Source organism: Ptychodera flava, chromosome 13, assembly GCF_041260155.1.
Source record: "Ptychodera flava strain L36383 chromosome 13, AS_Pfla_20210202, whole genome shotgun sequence".
Taxonomy (NCBI): Eukaryota; Metazoa; Hemichordata; class Enteropneusta; family Ptychoderidae; genus Ptychodera; species Ptychodera flava.
The window spans coordinates 31,500,095-31,528,061 of NC_091940.1; the positions used below are offsets into that span (position 1 = coordinate 31,500,095).

Consider the following 27,967-nt stretch of genomic DNA (forward strand, 5'->3'; position numbering starts at 1 on the left):
GAGATTCCTCCAGACCACCCCCTAATCGTTATTTGTGAACGCAGCCTTAATAAGGCATACGCAAGCTTTGACGACTTTCCATTTTATGGGTGAAAACGAAAGCAAGACTGATTTTTTGTTTGTTCAAATTTTTTTTGTCATCAGCAGATCATCTTCTGCTGCAGCTAGAATTTGGTCACAAAGTAATACAAGACTGTGTCTAACAAAACGTAATTCCCGCCTAGCCAGGTGGTCAAAAATTATAGCAAAGTGAAAATGCGAAGTTTTATTAATTTGGAGCGGTGAAGCGGAGAGGGTTCCCAGACCGGCTTGTAGTGAAAGAAACCAATGGGCTCAAGAGAAAATCGGTCGGTTCGCTGCCCCTGTCGGAACTGACCACACTTACCTGTTTCGCATTGATATCCCGTGTACTCCGGTGGGCATACACACCAATAGCCCCAGGGTGTCTCTAAGCATGAACCGCCGTTGTAACACTCGTCACCACTGCCGCAATCGGGAAATTCTGTGTAAAGAACAGGTATAAAAGATCGCTGAGGAAGGCGCATAACCATGGCTTATAATGGTAAAAGTCAGCATATGTGTCAGAGAGCGTACAGGATCAGAATTCCTTTTACGACAAGAGATCAGAGATGTCACGTCTTAGATGAAGATCCCGTAAAACGTCAATCTTCAAGTTTTAAAATGAGCTCAAGGTGGCGTAGTTCCGATTTTGGGCTGGGAAGGAAATTATATTCCTTCGAGTAATGTGACATCGAAACAGAATTGTAAAGTAAATAAAAAGATGATTGCAGTTTACTGTTTCGTTTTGGTGTCATGTAATATAATTTTCGCCCAAGGACTGGCTAATGTGACCCCTTCAAAAGAAAACACAAAGGCATCTGCTTCCATCTTTGTCGGTATTATGAGTACAGCCGTGCCTGGTCCCAGGCATTGAGTTTCCTCTTTCATACACGAACTACACTGAATTATACTTATATTTGTCGCAATATAATTCAATGTCTGGGGAAATCTTCAATATCTTTCTTTGTAGAGCCTACGTCTCCTGCAAACTGCATGGAAATAATCAAGATTTACTCACTGGTCTCGCAGTACCTCCCCGTGTACTCGTCGGGACACAGACACCACAAATTACCCTGACTGTCTGTGTCGTAGCTTCCACCGTTCAAGCATTGAGTCGCATTGTTTCGTTCGGCAACTCGCTTAAATGAAAAAAAGAATGAAGTGATGCATTGATGTAGTACCAAAACCTCTCATCTACGGGTGTGATTTCTTCTAATTGTATGAGATTATTCGGTCCTTTAAAGGGGCAGTTTTTAATCCCTAGTTCTCGCATTAGTGGTTGTTGACATTAATTTTATGCGATTTTAGTTCTTTTTTCTCCCAAATTTTAGTCAATTTACCCAGAGATAAAGCTGATAGAGAATCTACCCCTGTAAGCATGGTAGTACGAGTATCGGTGTCAGGGTCGCACCTATGACATTCGTCTGCCGATACAGTGCTACTCGATTCTGCAAAATGATTCCAGGCCGAAAATGTTTGTCTGTCAACCAAATGTACCTCCCTCGGAATAAAATGAAACTGTCTGTAGCTTCATAAACTTATGCAGCGTACAAAAGGTTGGGTTGAGACAAATACTGATTTCCATCGAAAAGCTGCTCTCGACAGAAGTAGCAGGGGCTACGGTGCTAAGACCTTTAGGTCTAGGTGACGTAAACAGACTTTGTACTACATTCTAGAAGAACTCAGAAAATTTTTTTCTGTAGACCGGTGGTCAATTTAAGCTATCAAATAGAATGGAAAAGTCCCAATAAGCGCTGCATTTTTGTACGAGACGATAGGGAATGTAAAAATTGCCTGCACGGCATTCTGGGAAAACGGCATTATTTTTGTACTTGACTGGTATAAGAAACTAACGATTTGTTTTTGTACTGACAGATAAAATATAGAAATGTTAGAAAAATCTTGAATGGAATTCTTCCCTAGTCTTGCACGGTTGGATAAAATTTCCATTAACAAAACTATACGAGAACCCAGTGATACCAATACATAACAAAACGCATTACTCTGCAAAAACCCTCACACTTTACCTGTTCCTTGTCCACATGCTGATTCTTTGAAGGCAGTGCCTCTACGGCAAGTACAGCAAGGCAGGCCGATGCCACAAGCACCGTGTAGAAACGCATTGCTTCGATATGTCGAGTGTGTACAGGTTTCAGAATTTTACCAGCGCAGTTTGTTGGAAATGTGCAGATTTCATCTGCTTATATACTTTTGAATTAACATTAATCTGGCTTGACAAAAGCAGGGGGTCATTATCCAAAATATTTACACCTAGAGTATTTTTGCACGAGAATTGGAGCTTTTTATTTATAGTTGTACCATTTATGCTTTGATCATCGCGACTGAGCACGTTTAAACGCGATAGAAACCTCTAACAGCCAGTAAGAAAAACGAATATTTTAATCGTATTTTGACGTGTCAGTGATTTTGGACAAGCTTATACAGAAATGGGTAGTGGGCAGTAGACTTACCAGGGCTCGAAATTAACTTTTTCCCCCTGCTTATCCACTTAACTACCATTTTCTGAAGTTGGTAGCCCAGTGACAATTGCTGGTAGCCCATGCATATTTTAGTTTGGGGTTATTGTTTTTCATAAACCAGACAAGAAAAAGCAATTTTTCAAGATTCTACCGATGTAGTGAATTTTCTAGCCGTTTGATGTGAATACTTGCACACCTAATACTAAAAGGAAACAAGTATAAGGGACCCCCCGGAAAATGTTTCTGGTCCTTAACATTCTGCAAAAGTGATGCGGCGACGCGATTTTCTTTTTCTCTTTTTCTTTTAATTCTTAACTATGCTGGTTTGGCACTATTGATGCAACAGTTATTGTCTTTTATTACTGGCTGCATAATACTTCCGCTTTCTTTTTAGCATTTTGAAAAAGCATACAGGGATATCAAGGATAGCTGTACTGATGAGTATGTAACCCCCAAAAAGCCATGATGCGCAGGTTCTGAAATGACATACGTGGTGACCAAAAAGATCTTTTTTGGCCTAATAGACAACTGTGATACCCGAAAGTTTGGTGACCAATTGACAACTCGTTTCACTCAGAGTTGTAAGCAATTTTTGACAGTCGTCATGACAACGACCACAAACTTCTCAGCACGACTAGACATACTGTAGCAGGGCTTAAACTAGACCATGAGCCTTCTGTAGGGAGGAGGCATATTGTCCGTGATGGATACATTATGATCAAAATGCAATGAAATTGCGTTTTCATTGGCCATCATTTCCCATGCCTGTCATCCAAGTACACCAGTTGAGAAAATGAAACTTGGTTGCAAAGTTTCACTTCACGGTTGTCTTTGTAATTTGTAGAACAAAGTCATAGTCTGGCATTATTCTTGTTACTGTGTCCAACTGGATTTGACTGCAATTTAGCTCGTTCCAAGGTGACGGACCCGACATTACATGGCACGCCAAGTACTGACTGAATTTTATGTCCCGGTGTTTGGTAGTCAGTGTGGGCAACCATTTCATGGATTTTGGTAGCCCCGGGCAAAAGTTGGTAGTCTGTGGACGAGGGACTACCGCTAATTTCGAGCCCTGCTTACACATATTTACATCAATGTGAAGTGTGACTCTGACGTTGTTTTACACAGACACACATGCATACATGCACACAGACACAGACAGAGCGACACAGACAGACACGTGGGCAAAATTACTACATTTTGATATTACACCCTAACAAATTATTCTTTTGTAAATTTTTCATGATTTTTTGTCTTTGATTTTGTTATGTTTCCTCTTTATGATAATTACATTTTTCTCCTTATGACTGTTTTTATCTTGCATATTAGTCCGAATCGCTATGAATCGCTTAGACAGCGCGCAGAGCGATCGCTGCTCTCCTCAAATCAATACAGGCGGACAAGGAATTCAGAGCAAGTGATGTCCGCAACACTTAACGATTATGGCTGCTTTTATCAGGGGAGAACGAAGCTAAATGGAAGAAAAAAAAACAAAAGAAGTATGTTTGACCGACGTTGAGAAATGGAATAAGAGGCAGCCTGTTGCAGGAAAATATTTCTCGGCTGGTGGGCGGGCAATAAGTTTATCGTATGAGCAGGCGGGCGATTGTTCACCATATCGACGGGTTGGGAAAGAAAAGGCTGGTAATTATATTCATTGTAGCAGGTGGGAAACTTTCATTCTCTTGCCAAGCGGGCGGACAGGGAGAAGGACTTGATTTGATTTCGGCAGAATTTTTGTTTGGCTTATTCGGTGGGGAGAGCAGGTGAAAGGGCAGTGGGGAGTTTCTTTGATTGGAAGAGGGGAAGCACGAACATTTCCAGGTTTGGAGTGGGGAGTGGTGAATTTTTTAAAAATTGCAGCGCAAGGACAGACATAACAACCCCTCTCATTTTGTTTGTGTTTAAAAAAAAATCAAAATACGTTAGAATAGGCTAAGCATACTTATTTAAAATCATAAGGGTTACAATTTCCGGCCTATTATGTCATTACAAAAAGACACGGAAAAAAGAACAAGTATTTACGGGAAAAGTTCGGAAAATTAAAACCTCAATATTGGTAATATGGAGTTAGCCATTTAAACAATCGATATTAAAGCCTTTTGCAACTGTTCTGTATGTTTCACAACGTACAATTAGTATCCCCTTATTTATTTTCTTTCAAAGTGGTGCAAATTAACGGACATTTTAAAATAAATTAGTTCCGTGATAACATTGTGCCAGAGACAAATATTCGCCCACCATCAATATTCTCTCGACATGTACAATCATAGGGTCGTGAACAAACACCTCGACTAAGCTTAAGTGCGTGTAATTACCATGATTCTAAAAGTATTATAGTAATATGCAGTAATCCATTACAGGAAATTTTACACATGTCGACGCAATTTGGATAATTGAAAACAAAACCGACGGTCTTGCCCAGGTTAGACCCTTAAACATACAGGACGACGATGTTGAAAGTTTTGTTTGTCTGATGAGGTGACTGTAATGGCATTGTTCGTTCTCGGACGAGGATAAAGTCTTCGCTCCTTTTTTTTATTTAGTCCACCATCCAACGGGCGCTAGCCCATTTACAGGATGAGGTACCCATAGCCTACGGCCCCAATGGAGTAAAGTGCCTTGCTCAAGGGCACAACACCAAGTTGGAGTCTCGAATTCACCGTCATCCGACAGTGAATCTGCTACTCTGGATCTACCGGGACTTGAACCGGTTCTCGAAATCACCATCCTCCGTTGGCGAAGTATATGTCACCATCTTTTTCTAGCACATCTCTGCATGGTGAACGTTTATTTGATATTATGGCGTCAACAAACAGTTTAACTTAAGCAAGTACGATGAGGAAGGTGGAATACTGCTACAAACTACGTGATTCATCATTGCCTGTTCTAAATGTCATTTATAAATTGAAATGTAGTTGGTTTCGTTATTGTTGAGTAACATGTCATTGCGCTTTTCATTGAATTACCTCAATAAATGTATTCATTTATGCCAGGCATATTAACGAGGATTTTTGGAGAATACAGATAAACTTATGATGTGGTTTCTACGGTGAAGACACATTCACTGGCCTGAAACCTGCACTCGGCTACAAATAGATGTGATCTTCTTCGTCAGAATGAAGGAACTAGGGTCAAAGTTGAAAGAAGAAATGCATCAATGGTTGAATTATAGACAGCAGTATGTTTAAAATAAAAATGAAAATACTACAGATGAAAAAGAGTGAAAATAACACGAAGACTAGACACACGCCACAGAACACAGTACATGCATGCAAAGCAAATGTGTGACAAGAGAAAATTAATCTTTGGAACCGTTTCCCTGCAATGCATCGGACTGTGACAAATTTATTCTTTTCCTGTTCGTGTCAGAGGTCGATTATATGTCTGTTTCTTGTACTGTGTTCATAACGAACATTGGCTGCAATTTATCGGAATTGTTCCTGTCCTTTGTTATTGATGGAGAGCATGAACTTACATGTCTTTAGGCCTAAGGCTACTTGTGCAAATTAACAGAGTACATGAAATCGATTTAGAGTCACAAATAACTCAAGTATTTTTTTCTTCGTTGTCGTCCATCCTTCTTTTCACTGATTCTTGTGTAGCTGTGTAGTGAGTTCTCCGCTTTTATGGTAAATAAGTTTATTTGCATGGTCCAACGAATTATCATGCCGAATGGTTCAGATTGCTATATTCCATGGACCCCGCACTGTTGTGTTCCTTCCGATTGAGCAAGCGAATGTCATTCACTGTACAGTGTCAGCAACTGTATTGTAAACATCAAAGTCCCCAGTGACACACCCATACCCTTGCAATCAAGCCATACGATCAGCCATTAGTTTTAGTCAAAGCGTAGTTCATTGAGGTGACGAAACAAAGGCGAATCTCAAGGAATACACACTGACACACGACAGGTACACGCAGTACGTGCCTGATATACTTTTGCTCAAACTTTCCCTAAGGGAAGTTTAACCACCACCTTTCGAAATTTTTGAAATTCAAAATGGTTGCAGTCCCTAAGGGAAAAATAAATTTTCGATTTGTTTTTTTTAATCCAAGAGCTTTAAAGCTAACTCCCACAAAGCAGTGGATCACAAAAAAATTGTAAAAAATTGAGAGTTCGAATATCTATCCCCGCGGGGCATTCTACCTAGAACAATGTGGAAAATCATGAGTAGCAAAGAGAATTGAGATCGCGTTGGAACTTGCGATGCGACACAGGAAAAATAGAGTTTCGGTGAATGCATAATTGATTTACTTTCCTATGTGGCTTGGCTAGCAATGTTTCCCTCCTTGTCATACAGTTTAATTATCCTGGCACAAAGTAGTTCATTCAAAGTTTTCCGTGTCGCTAGTCAGATACACATTTTCGGCTTTATAATTTCACTTCCAAAAGCAAAGTTCCGCTAAGGCATTTATCATATACCACCAAACACTTGCTTTGGGATAAGCTACTTCGGTTTATACAGTGCAGCTAAGCTCAAATCTTGTGTCACACAACGATACTGAAAGCAGTACTTCTCTGACCGAGTCGATGCAACGTTCTTGGGTATCCTTTCTGCTTCCAACCATTGTCACCCTGTCTGTCGTCGCCTCCCTGATGGAGACGCTTGTTGGTGAAAACCTTTCGGTGAGGATTAAGCATCAACGGGCATTTACTTTCGTACCTTTGTTGGTGAACTTAAATGGATTGAAAGATGCAGAATTTTACTATGAGACAACAGGACGCAGCGATCAGCAAATCACATGATCTGCAACCGTCTGAATGATAAGTTTGAGGTCGAATAAGGAAATACCAATCAAGTTTAGTCAATCCAGCAGCGTTTTGCCAGTCACAAGCTAGGGTTAAAAATTCATAGAGAACACGATTGGAACTAATTTAAGATAATTGGATTTTCATATTTTTCAAATTTCTCAAACGTGTTATGTGCCGTGTAGCTGAATGTTGCAATATTGCAAATTATTCATAAAAGCAAGTGTGTAATACAAGAAGAAAAGCAGATGAGATTACTTCACCATCCAATTATCTCAAATAAGTTCCAATCGTGTTAGAGCTTCCTTGATATACTGTAAGGATGTAAATTTAGAGCAGTTTCCCGTTTACATTAATATGGTTATATTGTAGGACAATACACGGTTTATAGTCAATGTATGGAATAATTGTTTGAGTCAGTGAAAAACGTCAAATTATGCTATGTCAGTGTGTCAAGCACTGATTGGACCGAGAGGTCACGACAGCTGTGGTTTAAAGTAACATACCAGTACTGAAACGGTGTTCTTCACAAGCAACGGATATACGGAAACAAAGGGGCATATCGATAATATTAATACGATTGGAACTAATTCGGGATAATTGGACGGTGAAGTAATGTCTTTTAATCTGCAAATGTAAGCTCATCTCCTTTACTTTTTACTTTACACACTTGTTTTTATGAGCAATTTGTAATATTGTGGCATTCAGCCACAGTGCATCTAATATTTTAAGAAATTTGAAAATATGAAGATCCAATTATCCCAAATTAGTTCCAATCGTGTTAAAAATATACGATTTAAAGCATTGGGATTATTAAAAGAAGCGTAAACTTTCTGAGTTGTTTTAAGAATTGCCTAATTCTAATACCAGAGGTGTCACTTTTTGCCGTCTGCTCCAAGTCGGAGGTGTGTCATCCCGGAGAGGAAGGCACAAGAAAATACCAGACAGTCCACCTGTACAAGTTTTCATATGCTCAATGATTTATTCAGTACATTAACATGGCACATAAGCCACAACATTCTTTGAGAAAAAAGGCGCGTAAAGTGCTCACAAAACTAGATGTCACGGTAGTACAATCGTTCATAATTGTTATTCATTATCGATCATGGTATCTGATATGATCTAACGATACGAGCAAATTAAAAGTTATTCGGGAACAATGTTACATCGATGGAGTCACTGTAATGCGTCACAGAGATTCATCAATGCTGATGAGGAGATACAAGTAGATTTAAACAACGACTATCAAGTAAACTCAGTCAAGGTCAAAGTAAGGAATCGCGATCATAAGGTATAACAAATCTTAAGATTTCATCGTCATACTACATCTGGTCGATCATGTCATTTCTGAAAGGTCATGTCTAGATCTGTTACCGCATCTTCACGAGGCAATTTACAGCTTAGACAATTTTATTCTCCCGACGCCCATTTCTTCGTGCATAAACTCCTTGGCAGTTCGACGAACAGGAACTGTACTGTGCTTCTTCACACCACTCTTTCCAGCTGTCTTCACCTTGTCAAAAAGATGCCTGATTCTCCCTGTGTTCATCTTCTCATCTGCTCTGACCGTCTTCGCCATCAAAAGTTTCTTCTTTGCCGCAAGCTTAGACTTGGCGTTGCCAGAGGATGTCGTGGCGGGAAAGGATTTGTAAGAATGGTATTTTTGTGTGTATTTCAGAGTACGCCTCTGCCGTCCGCCTTGGTACCTCACTTGTTTCTGATTTGCCCTCTTGACCTCATCTTGATTACGACTTTTGGTGACTCCATTGTGTCTGATGACGGAACGAGACTTTCTCTTTCCACAGGCGCCTGGCGCACCATCGACACACTTCTCTACATCCCTTTGTTCTCTTTCTATTGTAATGGATTTTTTCAGCAGGTTGGCGCGAATGGCGTGCCGTGTTTCCCGCCTTTTCTTACCGAATGTCGCAGACATAAGTTTGCTGATCCAATGTTCGTTTTCATCGTCATTGATGTCTGGCTCACCCTGATAACTTCCACGTGACTCACCTTCATTGCCTCTATGAGGCAAATCGTCATTGTCTACATAATGTCCCTCGTGGTTGCCGTCATGAAGCCCGCCCTCAGTGTCTCCGTGGGGGCCACCGTTAGTGCCTCCCTGATGCCCTCCTTTGTAGCCTGCAGCCTGCCAGCCTGGCTTTCCTTTATCCTTCCCACCTTGATATCCCCAATGTTGCTCTTCTGGATGTCCACCTTTGTCGTCGCTGTGATGCATGTTGTTGGGTTTATTCTTATTTTTGTCACCATGTCCTGGATACAAATTGTCATTCCCATGCTGGTGTCCATGAGGAGGTGTTGGCTTATCGCCAAAAGGAGGGAAGCTATTTTCAGTGCTGTCACCAAAATACCCTTCGACACGATCGCAAAAATCATACAGCTCATCTTCTCCCTCAGAACAGTCATGATGACCATTACAAAATAGGGAGACATGCACGCAGCTTCCGTCATGGCAGGCTATTTCAGTATCCTGACAAAAACAGGAGGGTATTCTTTCATCTTCTCCCGTTGGGCAGTCTGGTCTGTTGTCACATAGTTTGTACATCGAAATACATTGGCCATTGAAGCACGGGGCACTATGTTCTCCACAATCACATTGGGCTTCATCCTCACCCGCCGGACAATCTTCTTCCCCGTTGCATACGCTTTCTTCAGACACACACTTGCCATTGTCACACAGCATTCCGTCGCACTGTGTTCCAGGGTCGTGACAGTCACCTTCATCATCATTGTCCATGCAGTCGTTGATGCCATCGCACTTGTACTCTGAGGGTATGCACATCCCATCATTGCACCTGTACTGATTATCAGAGCAGACACAGTCAGCCTCATCATCACCTTCAGAGCAATCCCTAATTCCGTCGCACACAAACTCATTAGCCACGCACATGTCATCACTACATGCAGTTGTACCCTCGCCACACGTACACGATTCTTCGTCTGCATTGTCCTCACAGTCACGCTTCAGATCGCAAATGGAGGAGTATGGGATACATGTTCCATCTTGACATTTGTACTCTTCACAGCCTCCATAATCACACCACAGTTCATCCGAGCCATCTTCACAGTCCAACATATTGTCGCATTTCCAATTGGCGCTGATGCAGGTTCCGTTCCCGCAATGAAACTCTGAGTCTGCATCACAGTTGCTGTAACACTCGAGCTCATCATCTTGATCGGCGCAGTCGGGCATGCCATCACAGTGCTTGTGAAGAGGAATGCACTCTCCAGAAACACAGTGAAAATTGCCATCAGTGCACCCACAGATATCTGACCCTTCGTCGTCACCAGACTCGCAGTCATTGTAGTTGTCACAGAGATAGATTTCAGGAATACACCCGCCGTCAATACAGGTAAACTGATCATCGTTACACTGGCAGCCGACTTCATCTTCACCTTCATCACAGTCATCCCATCCATCGCACCTAAAATCTTCTAAAATGCACACGTTGTCATGGCACTGAAATTGTTTGGAGTTGCATTGCCAGGTCCCACACGCAGCTTCGTCGTCATTCATGGGACAGTCGGGAAAATCATCGCATACCCATCCAAGAGATATGCAATCACCACTCCCACAGGTGAACTGGTCTTCACTACAAGTCGTCGCTGGACATTTCGTTTGGTCTTCATCATCTGAACAGTCGTTATAGCCATCACAAACCCAGTTATCGGGGATGCACATGCCGTCAGAGCATTTCACTTCGTTGTCTGGACACGGACAATCATTTTCATCATCAGCCTCCCAGCAATCCCAGTCACCATTGCAGACAAACTCAAGGGGGATGCAGCTACCGCTAGAACACTTGAACTCGTCATCCCCGCATTGTCGACTTGCGCAGTTTTCCTCATCTTCATCATCCGCATCAATGCAGTCTGTGAACCAATCACAGACGTAGTCGCCTTCGATGCAATGACCAGAGGAACATCGATACTGGCCAGGTTGGCAGGGACAACCATATTCGTCCTCCCCCTCATAACAGTCATCGACATTATCACAGGTGTAGTATTGTGGGATGCAGGTGTTATCGTAGCATGTAAACTGATCTTCTGAACAGGGATGGTCATCACAACCAACTTCATCTTCACCCATTACACAGTCTGAGTTATAATCGCAGACCAGACTGCTTGAAATACATTTGCCCTCTCCACACAGGAACAAGCCATATTGACACATCTCGCAACCAAGCTCGTCGCTTCCATCGACGCAATCCGAATTGCCATCGCAGGTGAAGAATGAAGGAATGCAGATGCCACCAGGGCACTGATAGTCATCCCCAGAACAGTGACAGCCATACTCATCATCGCCGCCGGGACAGTCGGAAATGCTATCACATACCTTGCTTAGTGAAACACAGCTTCCATCGGAGCAGACATAATCTTCTGGATTGCATGTGTTACAGCCCCATTCATCGCCTCCGTCATGGCAGTCCGGTACGCCGTCACAAACAGACTCGATCGGAATACAGCTACCATCGTGACAGTAGTAATCGTGAACGCCGCATTGAGGGTGTCCACATTGGGCTTCGTCTTCCCCATACAGACAATCTATCACACCGTTACACAAAGAGCCAAGGGGAATAATTGACCCATCACTGCAAGGCGTATAGCTTCCATCAACGGGTGGGTAACATAATTTTTCATCACTTCCGTCAAACAGGCAATCTATCACACCGTTACACAAAGAGCCCAGGGGAATAATGGTCCCATCACTGCAAGTCGTATAACCCCCAACAACCGGTATGGGACAGGCCATTTCATCACTTGCGTCATAACAGTCTGGGTAGGAATCACAAGCCTTGTATTCAGGTATGCACTGACCATTGGAACATCGGAATTCGTTGACAAGGCATTGGTAGGATGATCCACAGTACATCTCATCCTCTCCAAACGGACAGTCAATTATTCCATCGCACATGGCGTCAAAGACAAAAATGCTGCCGTCCAAACATACAATAATGTCTTTGCCGATCAACGTGACTGAAAAATACAATGTTCAGTTTCACAATTTAGTCTTTGGTTTGAAATTATCAGTGAAAAATGTATTATCTTTTTACATCTCAAATGGTAAACGCGTGCTCTTCCGGCATGCCTCTGAAACTAAACATACAAGAACAAACATATATCATAGTGAAATTTATGATATATTAATAAAGTATCAACATTTTTAATTAAATTAATTGTAATATATTCGACCAAAAGGAAATGTCATGGATGTTCATAACAATTTTATTTCTATAATCATTTTAAAGACTCTGAGACAAAAGCAGTAGCCTTTGATAGCAGATATATTTTCATTATCTTTTTTGAAGAAAAATATGAAGTTCATTTTCTTCTCCTCTGTTTTCGTCTTCCTTCTCAAGAACGTTGAAAAGTCAGGTATCAGATTCCAATTCAAAGCAACGCCTGTGGTGCAACATACAAGGTTGCTGTTGACAAATTAATTCAAGTCCGGACTGGAATTCGTTTGTCAACGATCGCACCAAACATCACAGATAAGCAAATAGTGTTGAACTAGGAATTTCGATAGAGCAGACCAAGGAACGGTATTTCACAAGAGAACAAAAAAATTCACGACCAAAGGAGGTTTGATAATTAAGACGTAGAGCTATCTCTCTTCTGGATGCCACACAAGAAATAGATATCCGTTCAAACCCCATCAACTATAACTTTATGCTTGCTTAGATAAGGTGATGTGATAATAAATGTTTCTTATGTAAAATGTCTACCGAAGTGTGGCCAGAGAATGTTTTTCAAACATTTACGATGAACGGACAAGTTAGATTTTCGCAACTAATTTTCGAGTCACATCTCTAATATGGCCGCCGCAAAAAAAATCACACGTTTGTAAGCACCTGAATTTAATCCGCTAAATCTATCACCAAGGATTAAAAAATTGACATTTTCATAGAACATAGGACTTAATTAATCAAAAGCATCTCTCCAAATAGTTGCTGGTATTGCTGGTGGTAAGTAAAATGCAAAAAGGATACAGTCAATGGGCTTTAATTTCTACAGAACATGTAGTTAAAATTACATCTTTTTCAACTATTTCAGCTCCAGGAAAGGCATGTTTAGTCAAACTTCTATTCAACAAGTTTTATAACCATGAACACCTACCTTGCCGTTTCTTACTAGACGTAGATGTGTCTGCTTTCCTGGGTCCTCCAAATTGATTTCCGTTGTCCTGATGATGTGATATAAAAAATTTCCATAAATACTTGCTACAAATCCTGATCAGTCTAATTCAACTTTAGTTGTCACATTGGGCGGATAGGAATTGCCTATAGGAACTTTATCATTACGGAAAAGGTTTATCCTTCGTTAAAACCTCGATGCCCGCCAATTTTAACCCTCCATTCTGTTTACACAATGCACATTGCAACAGGAGTAACGGAGATATATCAACGTTCGTGCCGTGATTCTAGTTGAGACAGGTTTAGTCACTTAATCGACCGGGATCGAGTGATGTAACGTTCCCGCAAATTGCGTGCATAAAGAAGGCATGGCTGAAAATTATAAATATTAAAATAAATCCCGGACACTTAATAATGCTACTCAGCTACACTCTTAAGACAGTGCTGTCCTCAAAATTGAAATGCTTCAAGATTTTCTCAAACCTTCCTCGACTAAATCATATATAAAAATAAATTACCAATGTTTAGCGACATGGCCGCCATTCCTTTCTTAAGTCTTTGGTGGGAAATGATCGATCTTTAGAAAAACTAAGACGGTGAAATTTTCTTGCTCAAAGATATTTAAATGAGCCCAATAAGTATTAGAACAGTAGAGTATTGAAAAAATGAGAGTCTCTGTCCCTTGGTGCATTCTATCTTAAATCACACACATTTTGTGGAGGGACCGTGCTTAAATAGATCAGTGGGTTAATGAGAAGGAGACAAACATGTCGGCGCACACACATATCTATGCTCACTTACGCCGTGGAGGTTAGGGTGATCCCTCCCCTCTGTATATGCTCATTCACTCAAACATCCATACACACAATGCAAGTCATGATCATCGTATTTACCCGAAGCGAGGGTTTGCCAACATATTTGGCCTCCGTGGCTGTATTTGCAGATTTCTTTGCGAACAGTGGATTCAAACCTCCAGTGATCGTTGACGTAGGATTCATATTCAGCGAAGTGGATTCTTTGATTCGGCCTCGAACAGTACTTTTGGAACCTCTAAAAGTTGCCGTTGCTTTGGTTCGATCAGCATCGCCAAGTCTGGCCAGTCCACATGCGACCACAAGCACCAGTGAGACACGAAGGATCTCGTGTAGCCCCATATCGACTGGCTTCTATCAAAACCAATCGATGGAGATCTGTGTGGACGTTCGTTGAAGCCGCTCATTTATGCATTTTGAAATCTCACATGAATTTTCAAACTCGTGACCAGGGATGTAAGAATAAGTGAAAGCTTTTCCGGCTTCTTAAACAATAATCTTTTAAATTTCAATTTTCATTATTCGAAAAAATAAAACATTATGAGGATTATCTAAAACGCATCCGATTAGTAATAAAGATTAGTGAAAATGTTAATCATATTTTCATAAATACTTATTTTCAAAATTAAAAAAACAAGTCGCGATGTGCTGCATTATCGATGCTTCGTGATAAATTAAATTCATAAATTGTTAAATGAACTGCCTTACAGATATTTATTCTGTGTCCTCCTGGTAGTATTTACAGATTTCCTGTTCACAGGATTATTTCAGCGAAAAACACTCCAAGAAAAAAGGTATTTCCTGTGTACAGGGTGTTAACAGTGCGACTGCGGGCTGCAAAACTGGAGTCTTTGAGATAAATCTGTCCTAAAGCTTTCCTGAATGGCTTTCAAAAATCTATTAAAGGGCCTTGACAATATGCACAATATTGGTACATGATACTTGTACGATGGCGCAAAGTCTCGCCCGTGGTGGTTCCGGAAAAAACATGTGCAAGACATGAATTCCAATCTTTAGAAGATCTGCTGACTTAGAAATGGTTGGATCAAAGCAGGTCTCTGATCCGCACGATGATGATGTTGTAACATGTCTCAACAGCACTTTATAATGACGCTTTCTTTTTCATCCTCAAAAACAAATAGTCATGAGAATACAAAATGACCATCATGCATGTCATGAGCTGCAAGTTGCAATGACAGCTTGAGTCATATTTCAAACGAAGTAATAATGTACTTTAAATAAATTCCTGAATATGTCCTAAAACTTTGCTTATTGTATCACCTATAGCATATTTGTGGTTTCATTTTATATCTCATTGCACAACATTCATCTTCTAAACGATGTATAAAAGCAAAATAATACTGCGCAAACGTTCTGATGATTTGCTGCCACTGAAATCCATCTTCATGTTACCAGAGAGAGAGAGAGAGAGAGAGAGAGAGAGAGAGAGAGAGAGAGAGAGAGAGAGAGATGAAATCTCAAAGGAATAAGCCAGTTGCTTCGAAATTCATAAAACACGGCACCAACCGTGTAAACAGATGTAGTAAACACTTTTTAACTAGTCATATGGGTTATAGCGCCCGTTTATTACCCCCAGGAGCCGTGCGTTACTGGAAGCACATCGCTATTTCGCGAGGCCGTAGGCTGAGGGGTATAGCGATGTGTTTCTGGTAACGCATGGCCATGAAGGGTGATGAACAGGTGCTATAGATCAAATGAGTACTAGGTTACAGGTGTTTTATAAAACTCCACATGCTCATGTTTTTTTATGTTGTAGTTTTTAATGTGTTTTGAATTTATGCGCTGCAATTTTTCCTCACGAGTAACAGTAGTATAAATTTCTTCTTAAAAATATCCTAAGCATACTTAGCAACATCGTTTGTTGCACTTGAATCTTTTCGTCGATGAGCTGTTCAAGTCCCTACCCTGTTGCCGACGACACTACGTGATGGTCACGTGACCGAGCACTTTTCAAATTTAGTTCGAGATCATTTAAGAAATAAAAACTTAGCAACCAAATCTCTAGTTTCATGGAAATATGTACTTTTTTAAGGAAACTATTTGGATGCACAGAATGCACCTCCCTCAGTGTGACTGTATTTGAATATATTTATCTTTCGGGAAATTTTCAAATCTTGAAATCAAGTACATGTACCATCTCATCATTGCCAATTACCTCTAAGTACTGATCCAGCAATGGAAATATGAACATTGGCGCTACATTACTTATACTTTAACCAAACTGACGTTTCTTTGATTTGAGTGGACAATATTTCACGGCGTTCACATAAAAAAATAAATGAATTAGTACACTAGATCGCTCAGTATACGTGATTGACAGTGAATTACTATCAAATGTATTGTTATTGAAAAGTCCTCGCAATCTCAATAGACTCAGCGATGCCTGCAAATGCATGCTTTTGATGTTGAACATCAACGTGTGGATATTTTTATTGTATTCTATTATTTTATATTTTAGTTATTAGTTTGTTCTATTTTACTTGATTTGTATGTTGTTATTATTTACCCTTTATTTCACAGTTGTAAATGTACAATTCGGGGTTTTCTTTCAACTGTAAGTTCATTTTAGGTCACATTCTTAACATTAGAGTGGGACGACATTTACCTATCCGCATTACGCATGTTTGAATTCATCACCAGATAATTTTATTAAAACCTGTAATATCAGCAACCTACTGGTCGATAGGGATACAGTAAGTAAGTAAGTAAGTAAGTAAGTAAGTAAGTAAGTAAGTAAGTAAGTAAGTAAGTAAGTAAGTAAAAACTGAAGTTGAATTTGATGCTGATGTAAACGCCTGCCGATAAGTAGCCTTCTCTCCCATTTGATAATGTTTAGAATTTCAAAAAACTTACCTCGAACTTTGAACTCCTATTTGCCAAAAGTTTACAGGGGCGGAGCACTACGAGTACGCGAACGTTCCACTGTAATGATCGTGACTATGAAAGGTGCAGGGTCACGGAGCGAAGGTGCTACATACCAGTATTACTAGACCAAACCGAGCTCGGCCAATTGCAGAACCTTCAGGCGTATATGGGACAAAAAGCCTGTCACACCGATTTCGAGAGTCGGCATATCTCAACTAGTTCCCAGCCATTTAAAAGCTGTAGATACAGGAGGTGGATGCGGTAGGTAGTTTGAATGATTCCAATCACAATAGCTCTTCCGCCTAACTCAGTAAAGGGAGATCGAAGAAGCTAACAATCATTTGGGCAAATGGGCTGCTTTGAGAATTAGTTATAATTTGTTTTCTAAAATCTGTGAATGGAGGTACATGTACATGTCTTTACTGCAGGCAAATACTTTGATGAGTTGAAATACCTATATTTATGGTTATTCTGTAAGACATCCCACAGTAAACGCCTATTGCCTGGTCATGAGGGCTTTATTACATGCCTCGAGGTGAATGCAAATCAGTGCATAGATTTGAATAGGAACATCGGGATGTTAGCGGGCCGGTGAACGATGTACTGACCGGTTTCCATGGTTACCCGGGCCAGGAAGCCTTTCGATGTTTTCCACGTCAAAGTAGACGCATATCGCTAGATGTAAAATATCCATGCGCGCACTGCTATTTTGACTTTCGTTAAAATCTGTTTGATGCTGGTCGATAATGGTAAAATTGTTTGAAAATGCCCTGCATGTAACTAAATGTCACATAGCATTAACTGTGAAGAGGCATGTAATAAAAATATTATTGCCTGAATACATGGGTTTATGTGCTCTCGCAGCAGGAGACAATTTGCCCTCCTGGCGTCGGGCAAATTGTCACCTGCTCTCGGGCACCTAAACCCATGTATTCAGGCAATAATATATAATAGCGCCCGTCTATTACCCCGAGGGGCCGTGTGTTACCAGAAACACATCGCTATTCCCCGAGGCCGTAGGCCGAGGGGTATAGCGATGTGTTTCTGGTATTAAACACACGGCCACGAGGGGTAATAGACGAGCGCTATAGCCCGAATAAAGACCAGGCTATAGGTGTTTTATAACACACCACATGCTCATGTTGTATTGTTATATAGTTTTTAATGTGTTTTAATATTTTGCACCGCAACAATCCATTGTGAAAAGTTTACTGGGCGATGTTTCCACAGCGGTTTCAGTTGTACGTGGTACCACTTTCTTTCAAAAAATATTCTAAGCATACCTAGCGACATCCTTAGTTGCACTTTAATCTTTTCCGTCGATGAGCTGTTCAAGTTCCTACGCTGTTGGAATGTTGGAAAATGTTGGAAAATCTGTTTTAGAGAATGTGTCGTTACCTATCCCGGACGCACATCACGTTCCAGTCATCCGCCATTGTTGCAAAGCTGCAGACGACACTACAGTCATGTGACCGGGCACTTTTCCAAATTTGGTCAGAACTATTTCCCTAGGGAAATAGCTTTTCGAAAAATACCCTCTGACGTCACTTTTGTTGATCCGGTGAGGACTAGACGTATCTATTTTCTCGTCACGTGTCGTATTCTGGCGAATCGCGACACGGAATGAGCATGTGGCGTGTTATAATTTTCTTACCCCAATGTGTCAGGCAATTGACTTCCTCCCGCCTGGTGCTCTTCGAAAATTTCCCACCAAACTATGCAGTGGCATATCTACTGGTTTAAAGAGATCATCAAGTAATTCAAGTAAGATTTCCCTCCAAGGGAAATCCCATATTTCAACGTTGATGACAGTTACTTATCTTACAAGACAAAGATACAAATTTCTATATTCATTTCCTCGTGGGCTTTGTGTTTTCTTACGTATAAACAGGCGTATATGACCTCTATACCTCGTGGAATATTCCCAACGATACGCCTCAGCTCATTGGAAGCTTATAGGTAGAATCGACCTTCTCGTCACTACCTCCATGTTCGACGTCGCAGTTTACAGTCCCAACAATATAATAAATCTTTATTGTGATGCACTGCAGGAAGAAGACATTGTTTGTACATCCAGCCTTTATGTGGATTTTGAGTTTAACTTTGCACATTTGCAAACACCCTTTTCTTATTGCTTACTGTGCAGTTTGTGGGGTGCCCCTGCGTGTCTCTTTAGTTTGCACCGTGTAGATAGCTGACTGTGTACCATCCAAGGGCACTCGGGGACGTCCTGTCAAAATATTGCCACATAAAGCATGCATTGAAGTAAAAACAGAGAGGAAAAAACGATATGTAGACAATACTGATTTGCATGAAACTACATTTTATTCAAGAAAGCCATTCACCGCCATATAAGCTTAGTTTATTTTTTGCCAACTTTTATTGTTGGTTTTTGGAACATAAAATTCTACTATTGTTTTCAGTTCAAAATGACTGTAATTCAAGAAATACTTTAATTTCTGAAATAGCTCAATGAAGGATAAAGTGGAACTCCGCCTAATTGGATATAACAGAATAAAAGTCTCGCCCATAGATTTATCAATTTAGTATATTTATCACCTTAAATCACGTATTTTTCATTCCATCGATATGGATAATTTGACCAGTTCTTAAAATTATACTTTGTTCATTGGCATTTTTCCTTTCCATTGTCAGCTTGTCATCTCCAATGTATTGTTGGTTGCTTGAGTGGCATTCAGACAGATACAGTCCATATGGCCGGGATAAAGAGGCTGTGAAATATTTGCGGACGGAAGTTCCCTATGGATATTCAGACAGGTCGCTTAAAGTGTTCTTAACTGCTGACTATTCTGACAAATATCTACTGGACTCATCTTTTAGGCGATTTCAAGTTTACCAGTCTTGTACTTCTGTCCTTTACACAGGAACATATCTTCGTCTTCGCCAAGCGGGCAATCCTTTTTACCGTCACATTTTAGCTTGGACGGCAGACAGGTGCTGTCGCGACACTGGAAATCCGTCTCTCTGCAGCCGCACTCACTCTCATCCTCGCCGTATGTACAGTCTCGGACACCATCGCACTCCTTTGACTGTGCAATGCAGGACCCGTCATCACAGAGGAAATCGCTTTCAGAACAACACCCCACTTCGTCTTCACCGTCTGGGCAGTCAAACTGACCGTCGCATACGGAGCTCGGGTCAACGCAGGACTTGTCCGCACAGAGTAATTCCCACTCTTCACAGAAACAGGCATGCAACATTTCGTCTTCCCCATCGTGGCAATCAGGGTGTCCGTCACACAACGAGAAATATTCCAAGCATCCACCGGTAGTACAGCTGAATTGATCTGCCAAGCATGTGCAATTTCGTTCATCCTCGCCGTTTGAACAGTCATACAGCGCATCACATTGCCAATCGGATATTATACATTTACCGTCATCACATTCGAAACCATTACAATCCGCTTCTTCACTGCTGAACTGGCAGTAGTCTTGTTGTTCATCCGAATGGTCATAGCAATCGGATATACCATCACACAGCCACGCATAAGGTATACAGAAGCCGTCGGGACATTGGAAATCGCAACAGTCGGTTTCGTCGGACCCATCCAAGCAGTCAGCTATGCCATCACAGAGTGAAAACTCGGGAATGCATTGATTACCATCGACACAGGGGATCTCTAGATTGCTGCAGTATCCATTGTTGTCACAACCCTCTTCATCCTCACCATCAGAGCAGTCTGGAATGTCATTGCACTGTAGGCTACCATCAATGCAGTCGCCATTTCCGCATAGAAAGCTGTCAGACTGACACGAGTTACAGCCCAATTCATCACTACCGTCACTGCAGTCAGGCCCGCCATCACACGCTAAGTCTGGATGGATACATTCACCACTGGTACAGAGAAATTTGTCACTCGTGCATGTAGAAGATTTGCAATGGCTTTCATCCTCCCCATCGACACAATCACTAACATCGTCGCATACTTTGCTTGCCGAAATACACCAACCATCACTGCATCTGTACTCTGAGTCGAGATGGCATTCTTTACGTTCGTCTTCCTCTTCCTCAGCATCACCGTGATGATTGCTTAGGTCATCATCATCATCATGATCATGATCATGATCATGATCATGATCATCATCATCATCACTGTAATCACTGTAATTGTAATCATCCCAATGTTGTTGTTCTCCCATTTCTTCATATTGTTCTTGTTCTTGTTCTTCTTCCTCTTGTTCTTGTTCTTGTTCTTGTTCTTCTTCCTCTTGTTCTTGTTCTTCTTCATTTTTGCCGGCATCTTCTCCCTGTCCACCATCTCCTTCCACTTCCTCTTGACAATTTTCCTCGTCGATGCCATCCCAGCAGTCATTTACACCGTTGCATGCCAAATTTTTAGGAATGGAAAGTCCGCCGCTGCATTTTATTAAGTGTTCTTCATTAGTAACAGACTCACAATCTTTCTCATCATCTCCATCGGCACAATCATTCTTTGCATCGCAGACCGATGCACCAGAAATGCAGGCTCCATCAGAGCAGGTAAACTGATCTGAAAGGCATAGGCAGCCACGCTCATCTTCGCCTGTTTCGCAGTCTGGAGCGCCATTACAGACCAATGGCTGTGCTATACAATCTCCGTTTGCACAGCGGAAGCTGCCAGCTGAGCAACCATTACAGCCACATTCATCAGTTCCATCAAAACAGTCAGGGTGGCCATCGCACACGGCGCAAGGTGAAATACAGCTACCATCCGGACAATAGTAATCGTTTTCTCGACAAACACTCCCACCGCAAACTGCTTCGTCTTCGGCACTCTCACAGTCCACACGTCCGTCACAGAGATTACCGATAGCGATGCATTCTCCCGAGGCACAGTTGTACTCGTGAAAACCACACATGGGACAGTTGCGTTCATCAAAACCACATTGACAGTCCTGGTATCCGTCGCAGACGAGACCTTGTAGTATGCATAAACCATCACTGCATCGAAATTCGTCGGAGAAGCAACTGTCCTGTTGAGAACAACGAGACTCGTCTTGACCGCAAGGGCAGTCATGCCACCCATCGCACTTGAAGTGGGAAGGAATTGTACTCCAATCCGCACAGGACATACCATCGACGCCTGACGGGAAACCTGCAATTTCGTAGCAAGCAAGATAGGGAGTTATTTATTAATTTGAAAGAGATTGATGCATAAGTTGTCGCTCAGATATGATGGCGTTTAATTGTTTTGCACATTCTCAAATCCATACCTATGCGTAATACTGGTCGTTTGGAAGTTTCACAACCTCTTTTCGACTGATAAACTGTACATTTATTTGATTTCAATGAATTTAATATTTTTATTATGTACGCCTGGAAGTTGTTTTAATGTTTGTATCAAATAGCTCTACGTCAGTCTATTTGATCAAAGCAATGCCAAAGCTGTTTACTATACCTTGTCCGATAAGCATTGAGCGCTTCTCAAGTCCTTCATTATTCCTCGAGATCTGTGAGGTGGGTAAAACATAATGTTCCAGTCAAAATAGGGTTAGACCCACCACAAATTGCAACAGAATTTTTTTCTTCGGAATGCATTTCAGAGAGGTACCCAGAACAACATATTAAAAGTTTACTCGATTCCACCTTGGGGAAATATGTCTAATTTGCATAAATCAAATATGGCGGCCAACCATCCAACAAAATAACATAATTTGCTATATATCGCATGTTAAACAAGCTATTTCAGTGATTTCAAAGTCTGACACTAGTAATTTGGCCCAGGGAATTATTTTGGAGGTATAATGTTCCTTATAGGTACTTTCCTAATTTGCATAATTCCAATATGGCGGCCAACATTCCTACAAGGGACATTTTCGGTCATATACCACATATTAAACAAACTATTTCAGTGATTTTAAAGTTAAAAGTATATTTCTTTGGCATGGATAAACGATTTTCGAGATGCTACGATTTGCATTGGTAATTTGTTAATTTGCATAAATACAATATGGTGGCCAACATTCCTACAAAGGACATTGTCGGTCATACACCACGCATTAAACAAGCTATTTCTTTGATTTTAAAGTTTTAATATTTTTCTTGGGTATGAAGAAACACTTTTAGTGGCTCAAGTTTTACAAAGGCCCTTTGATAATTTGCATAAATTAAATATGGCTGCCATATTAATGGCCCATGGCTTAATAGCTACTAATATAAATAACGGTTTTGGTATAGTTTTTAGCACTAGGAAACTATCAAGAAGGAACTGTTAAATCCTTGGACATTCATTTTTATTTTTTTTTATTTTTCTGTATATGACGACTGTTAATGTTAATGAATGTTAGTCTTCTGAATGATATATTCTCTTTTTAAATATAACATTGAATTTATCTGTGTGTGGCATTTTCGTAATTTGTAAGGGTGTTTAACACTCTACAGTGTCAAAGCATGTAATCTGTAATGTTTACTGTTAAAAAAGGGGTGTTCAAAATCTTTAGTTTTTAATTTAGACTGAACCCCCTTCTTATGGATGGGTGCATCTTTATAAGATCCCTTAGATGATAGGCAAGAAGTCATCACACATACCAGCAAAATACAATAAACACAACAAAGCTAAAAAAACAGAAAAAATGATATGACCGAAATAAAAAGTGTCGTAATACTCACAAATTGAAACTTAGCACTATTGCAAACAATGTCAGATTCATAAAAACTTTCTGGACACACAAACTCAAAAAAATATGAAAACTGCATGCTTTAGCAAAGACTTACAATTAATCCAGACACAGAATTCAACTATTACACAATACAAAGAAGTACATCTTGAGTCATTTTTCCAAGTGTCATTTTGCAGATGTACATGTTTGTATCGTGTAACAGTTGGATTCTGTTGGGCTAATGAGTTGTTTGAATTAATTTTAAGTTTTTGCTAAGCATGCAATTTTCAATTTTTGTGAGTTTGTGTGTTGATCAAGTTTTTAAGAGTTTGACATTGTTTGCATCAGCGCTAAGTTTTAATTTGTTTCTATTGTGGCATGTGTTATTTTTGGTCACATTATTTTATTTTTTGCATTGTTATTATCTTTGTTGTGTTTATTGTATTTTTGCTGTTACATGTGATGACTTCTTGCCTATCATCTAGGGGGATGTACCAAAGATGCACTCGTCCATAAGGAAGGGGTTCAGTCTAAATTAGAAACTAAAGATTTTGTCCACGACTTTTTTAAAACAGTAAACATTAAAGATTACATGTTTTAACACTGTAAAGTATAAAGCACCTATAAAAATCACAAATAATGCCGTACACAGATGAATCCAATGTTATATTCAGAAAGAGATTATTATTAGATGACTAACAATCATTAACGGTTGTCATATTTAGAAAAATCACAAATAATTAAAATTGCATGACTTTCTTACAACTCAATAGTAAACGCACATCAACATATACGTATTTTAATCCGTTCGGAAGTCATATATGTAAGTCTACCAAATTTGCTTTAACATTCTTTTCAAAATACAATATATTTATGGGGTATTTTAACGAATTCAGGTATCACAGACACCTATTAAAATAAACTTTTATTCGTAAATGGATCGTTATTGTATGTAAATTTTCTATATTTTTAAAAATAAATGTTCAAGGCCTTAATGTGGAGCTGCACGTTGCCAACACAGTTTTTTCGAAGGAATATTCTCATCTAAGATGACAAGGAAACCCTTACAAACTATTTTGTGAAATGTAATATTTCACTTGAAACAAGAGTATATCCTCATTCTAAAATGGAATGGGCTGAACAACTGACACTCAAAAAGTGCTTTAAATCATGGTTAGCAAAATAAAAATGCCTCTAATTCAAAATGTAAGAATTTTATTACAAAACAAAATAGTTGTTTTGTTATATAGCATTTAAAAACATAATGTGAAAATTTCAGAAAATATGACCCAGCCAGAACAGTTATATTCTTTGGAAATCTTGAAATTCGGATAAAAGGGAAGCAGGAATTCGGGTGATTTGCATACATTTGCATACATTAACCCTTCTATATCATGCTATCTACTTACGACTGCTTGCCAAGCTAAAAGGTGAACCTAACCAATTTTAATCTTGGGTTAACAAATTAATAAAAATTTGAAGAATATTTTCAAAATACAGTGCGTTGGGTGCTGTGCCCTCTTGACAGTTTTTTCTTGATATTCCTATTCCTAAAAACTCTACCATAACCTTATTTATATTAGAAGCTATTTGGGCATTAATTTGGCAGCCATATTTAATTTCTGAAAATCATCAAAGTGTCTTTTAAAAACATTGAACCACAAAAGGTGTTTCTTCATGCTCAAGAAATATAATTAAACTTCAAAATGGCTGAAATAGATTGTTCAATACATTTTATGACAGAAAATTTCTTTTGTATTGGATTTATGCAAATTAACGAAGTGCCAACGCAAATCATTGCACCTCAAACATCATTTGTCCATGCCAAAGAAATATACTTTTAACTTTGAAATCACAGAAATAGCTTGTTTAACCCTTTGACTGCTGTAATTTTTTACACCAAAATTTTAATGCAATATTTTACCAATTTCTGTGAACATTTCTGTACGTTTTTTTCATAATTTTGGACCAAATGGATATCATTTTTCAGCAGCTACAGATTTTTATCAAAATTTTGGCAAAAAGCAGAAAAATTGACTGTGGTACATTTTATAAAGTTGACAAAAATAGAGTTTGGCGCCCAAAAGGGTTAATACATGGTATATGATAGAAATGTCTTTTGTAGGTATGTTGGCAACCCTATTGGAGTTATGCAAATTAACGAAGTACCTAAGCAAATCATTGCATCTCGAAAATTGTTTGTCCATGCCAAAGATATACACTTTTAACTTCGAAATCACAGAAATGGCTTGTTTACCCTTTGACTGCTGTAATTTTTTACACCAAAATTTTAATGCAATATTTTACCAATTTCTGTGAACTTTTCTGTACGGTTTTTTCATAATTTTGGACCAAATGGATATCATTTTTCAGCAGCTACATATTTTTATCAAAATTTTGGCAAAAAGCAGAAAAATTGACTGTGGTACATTTTATAAAGTTGACAAAAATAGACTTTGGCGCCAAAAGGGTTAATACGTGGTATATGACAGAAAATGTCTTTTGTAGGTATGTTGGCCACCATATTGGAATTATGCAAATTAACAAATTACCTATGCAAATCATAGAATCTCGAAAATCGTTTGTCCATGCCTAAGAAATATACTTTTAACTTTAAAATCACTGAAATAGCTTGTTTAATACGTGGTATATGACCGAAAATGTCTTTTGTAGGAATGTTGGCCGCCATATTGGAATTATGCAAATTAACGAGGTGCCTATATGAAACATTATACCTCTAAAATGATTCCCTGAGCCAAATAACTAGTGCCAGTCTTGAAATATCTGAAATAGCTTGTTTAATATGTGATATATAGCCAATTATGTTATTTTGTTGGATGGTTGGCCGCCATATTTGATTTATGCAAATTAGACATATTTCCCCAAGGTGGATTCGAGTAAACTTTTAATATGTTGTTCTGGGTACCTCATTAAAATGCATTCTGAAGAAAAAAATTCTGTTGCAATTTGTGGTGGGTTAGGTGCCAAAATCTCGTAGATTGACTGGACTAAAAGTTTGAGTCAAAATCTTGTAGATATCTGGATGTGTTTTTCAATTGCACTGATATATGCACCACCGTGTACCATTGGTCTAAGGAGTCGATTTTTATATTATTTATCCGATTTGCTTCTCAGACAGAAAGTTTATAGTGATCGGGTGAGTAGTTTCAATTGGAATAAAATATTAAAGCCATCCACTGTGTATTTTCTAGACGACAACAACAATGCGTTATGAAGGAATGACTTACAAACTTGTCGGGAAACAGATACCAGAAGCCACTCTGGCTTCCAAAGTTGCTTGGAGCAAATGGCGCTCGACGGACCGTGTCATCGTAAACGCCAAGATGAACATCCTCACTCTTGTAAACTTTGGATTCTGGGAACGAAGCGCCCCATCGTCGTTGAATGCCGCCTGGCCTCAAAGAGAACGGTTCAACGGCAACACTGCGTAATGCAACGCATACCAAAAACGCCAACTTCAACATTTTGCAGGAAACTGAGGTTTGGTGAGACCGGAGCTAGGGTTTATGTGTGCAAGTAGTCGTCTTCCTGGTTAGGTTTGGTACTTTGGGCAAATCTTTTACCGGTAAAATATTCACTTCAGTAAAACCTGGCGGACACGATTCTTCCATGATCTCACACTTCCGTTTGCCTTGAAGCCACCGTATTTAACTTACGAGCACAGAAAAAATGTTTTCAAACTCTCATTCAGTAGAAGGGTATTTCCGATCTGTACATGTCTGCACAAGCTCTCTCCCCATCACATACAACTAAGCGCTAGTCGTGGATTTACAAGGAATTTCCAAAAATTTAAATGAACGTAAATTACATTGTATTGCTTTCAGTCATGTTTTTGTGATTCGAACCACAGCCCTTAATCTGTAATGGAACATTTCTTTCTATAGCTATTGTTACGTGCAGAGAAAACGAACAAAAGGGTGAACTCAGCAGTTTCCGTTTAAACAAAATTTATTACGAAAACAAAACTAATTGCTAAGTCAGGGACAGAGTACAAGCTTTAAAAGTGTACAGACTACTTATCTCAGCTGGGACGGCAAAGCTCCAGTCTCAGAGTTGTAACAGTCAGTTGGATGAATGAACAGTCCTTTGGCTTGCAGGCTTGAAGCTGCACAAAGTCCACAGTATAAATCCAGCGTTGACAGTGAAGGTCTTGGAAAGTCTTGAGAATGACACTGCTGGAGTTTAGTAACACACAAGAGACACG

The 27,967-nt window shown here is 39.8% G+C and overlaps 2 protein-coding genes across 2 annotated transcripts; both read right to left on the reverse strand.

Moving 5' to 3' along the window:
• Nucleotides 1-8,250: 8,250 nt before the first annotated feature.
• Nucleotides 8,251-14,641, reverse strand: LOC139148166 (prolow-density lipoprotein receptor-related protein 1-like). The gene is made up of 3 exons (XM_070719475.1): nt 14,339-14,641; nt 13,429-13,495; nt 8,251-12,288 (listed from the first exon to the last, which is right to left on the reverse strand). Exons 1-3 carry the CDS (start codon nt 14,597-14,599, stop codon nt 8,687-8,689), a joined length of 3,930 nt encoding a protein of 1,309 aa, XP_070575576.1. The 5' UTR covers nt 14,600-14,641; the 3' UTR covers nt 8,251-8,686.
• Nucleotides 14,642-19,445: 4,804 nt separating this feature from the next.
• Nucleotides 19,446-27,358, reverse strand: LOC139148167 (sortilin-related receptor-like). The gene is made up of 3 exons (XM_070719476.1): nt 26,991-27,358; nt 22,542-22,593; nt 19,446-22,238 (listed from the first exon to the last, which is right to left on the reverse strand). Exons 1-3 carry the CDS (start codon nt 27,225-27,227, stop codon nt 19,981-19,983), a joined length of 2,547 nt encoding a protein of 848 aa, XP_070575577.1. The 5' UTR covers nt 27,228-27,358; the 3' UTR covers nt 19,446-19,980.
• Between the last annotated feature and the right edge of the window lie 609 nt (nt 27,359-27,967).